This window comes from Amphiprion ocellaris, chromosome 10 (assembly GCF_022539595.1).
Source record: "Amphiprion ocellaris isolate individual 3 ecotype Okinawa chromosome 10, ASM2253959v1, whole genome shotgun sequence".
Classification (NCBI taxonomy): domain Eukaryota; kingdom Metazoa; phylum Chordata; class Actinopteri; family Pomacentridae; genus Amphiprion; species Amphiprion ocellaris.
Genome location: NC_072775.1, coordinates 3,575,137 through 3,576,690, shown reverse-complemented (window position 1 = coordinate 3,576,690; position 1,554 = coordinate 3,575,137). Strand labels below are relative to the sequence as shown.

General features: G+C 40.7%; 1 protein-coding gene across 4 annotated transcripts in view; it reads left to right on the top strand.

The window, feature by feature from the left end:
* The first annotated feature begins 912 nt into the window (after window positions 1-912).
* LOC111569110 (nucleoprotein TPR-like) overlaps window positions 913-1,554 on the top strand; it is a 34,292-nt gene continuing 33,650 nt past the window's right edge. For all 4 annotated transcript variants that reach the window (XM_055014547.1, XM_055014546.1, XM_023271079.3 and 1 more), the window contains exon 1: window positions 913-1,166. In XM_055014547.1, coding sequence (XP_054870522.1) covers window positions 1,016-1,166 — 151 coding nt within the window. In that variant the 5' untranslated portion in view covers window positions 913-1,015. The remainder of the gene's footprint in view (window positions 1,167-1,554) is intronic.

The following is a 1,554-nucleotide window of genomic DNA, read 5'->3' as shown; positions in this document are numbered from 1 at the left end:
TGTCCGGGGTGGCAGGAGGGGACGTGGTGGGTGTAGCAGGGGTGGTCAAAACACCGCTAATAGTGAGGTGGGCAGCAGGGATGCAAAAAACCGCGGAAATAACGGCAGACGCGAGAGAAAATGCACTGATAATAGCGGCGGAGGCCGCAGTGGCGTTCACGGCCCCGCCGTAAATGATGATGATGATGGCTGGGTTTGCTTGAGAGATGAGGAACAGTATCACAAGTGGATCAGACATTTAGATGAGCCTGCTGGTTATCGTGGAGACATGAATCTGACAAATTCTGAGCCAAGCAATGCCGTCTTGATCGATAAACATCTGTAAAAGTTATGTAATCCATATGTCCGCCGCCTGGTGACGTCATAATATGCAAATTAGATGAGTGAATTTACTCCCATCACAAACTTTGGATCATACTGATGATTTTACTCATTTACAGTATGCCTTTATCTCTAATCATTTTCAAGTTACAACCTTTTGGAAAAAGTGATATCAAAACTGAATATTTTATTGAAAAAACTGTGGCGCCTAAAGGATTAATAAAAAGAACACAATCAAAACAATTTCTGAATAAGCTCATTTAATTATTGTTTTGTGAATTAGAAGGTGGTTTTTATTAAACTGGGACGGTTATTTAGTTGACATTTTAGTGACATCCAGTCATTTTTATTAATGTGGTTGTTTCCATAATAATAATGATGGAATTTGTAAAGACATAATTCTAATGAACATAAAAAACATTAGTCTTTTTACTTTTAATTAAAAAAAATGTATGCAAGATATATCCCATGGACTTCAAAAGTCCCTCAATTATATATTGATGCTACTACTCTGCTTCTCGTAGCTGTTTGCCAACGATCGCCTTATTTTGAAAGTTTGAGACGCACATCCTGCGTTGGGATGAGTGCGGCTTGACACTTTCGTAGTTAGATTTCAACGGACGGAATACAGTTCAAGATTATTGTAAGAGTTTGGCGTCCAGTAACTGTTATATTTCGCGGGGAGTAGGAGGAGATGGCGGCCGTCCTGCTCCAAGCTTTGGAGCGAACGGAGCTGAACAAACTCCCGAAGGGCGTCCAGAACAAGCTGGAGAAGTTTGTAACGGAGCTGCTGAATGCTAACGAGGCGCTCAAGACGCAGCATGAGCGGTTCAAAGCGGACAGCGGTGAGTAGCCGCAACCGAGCCGACATTAGACACCTGCTCGGCGTCTGATTAACGATAGAAGCGTCGTAAGAAAAGTACAGACTACTATAAAGCTGTCTTCTGTTTGATTCGGCCTAAGATTAATAGTCGTACGTGTTTCTCAACGCTAACAACCTCCCGCTAACGTTAGCTACGATGTAACGCTAAAGCTAACTTTGACGGAAAGAGAGTTAAACAAGCAGTTTTCAAACTTAATATTTTATCTAATAAAATGCCTTAAAGTGTGTTGAATTAATGCCGAAGTGATTTGCCGTTCCCAAATATTTGGAACACGTCCCTCAAATGTCTGTATTATCTTTATATAATTGACATCTAGCTAGAAAACGTTGAATTAGTATAAATTTAAGTG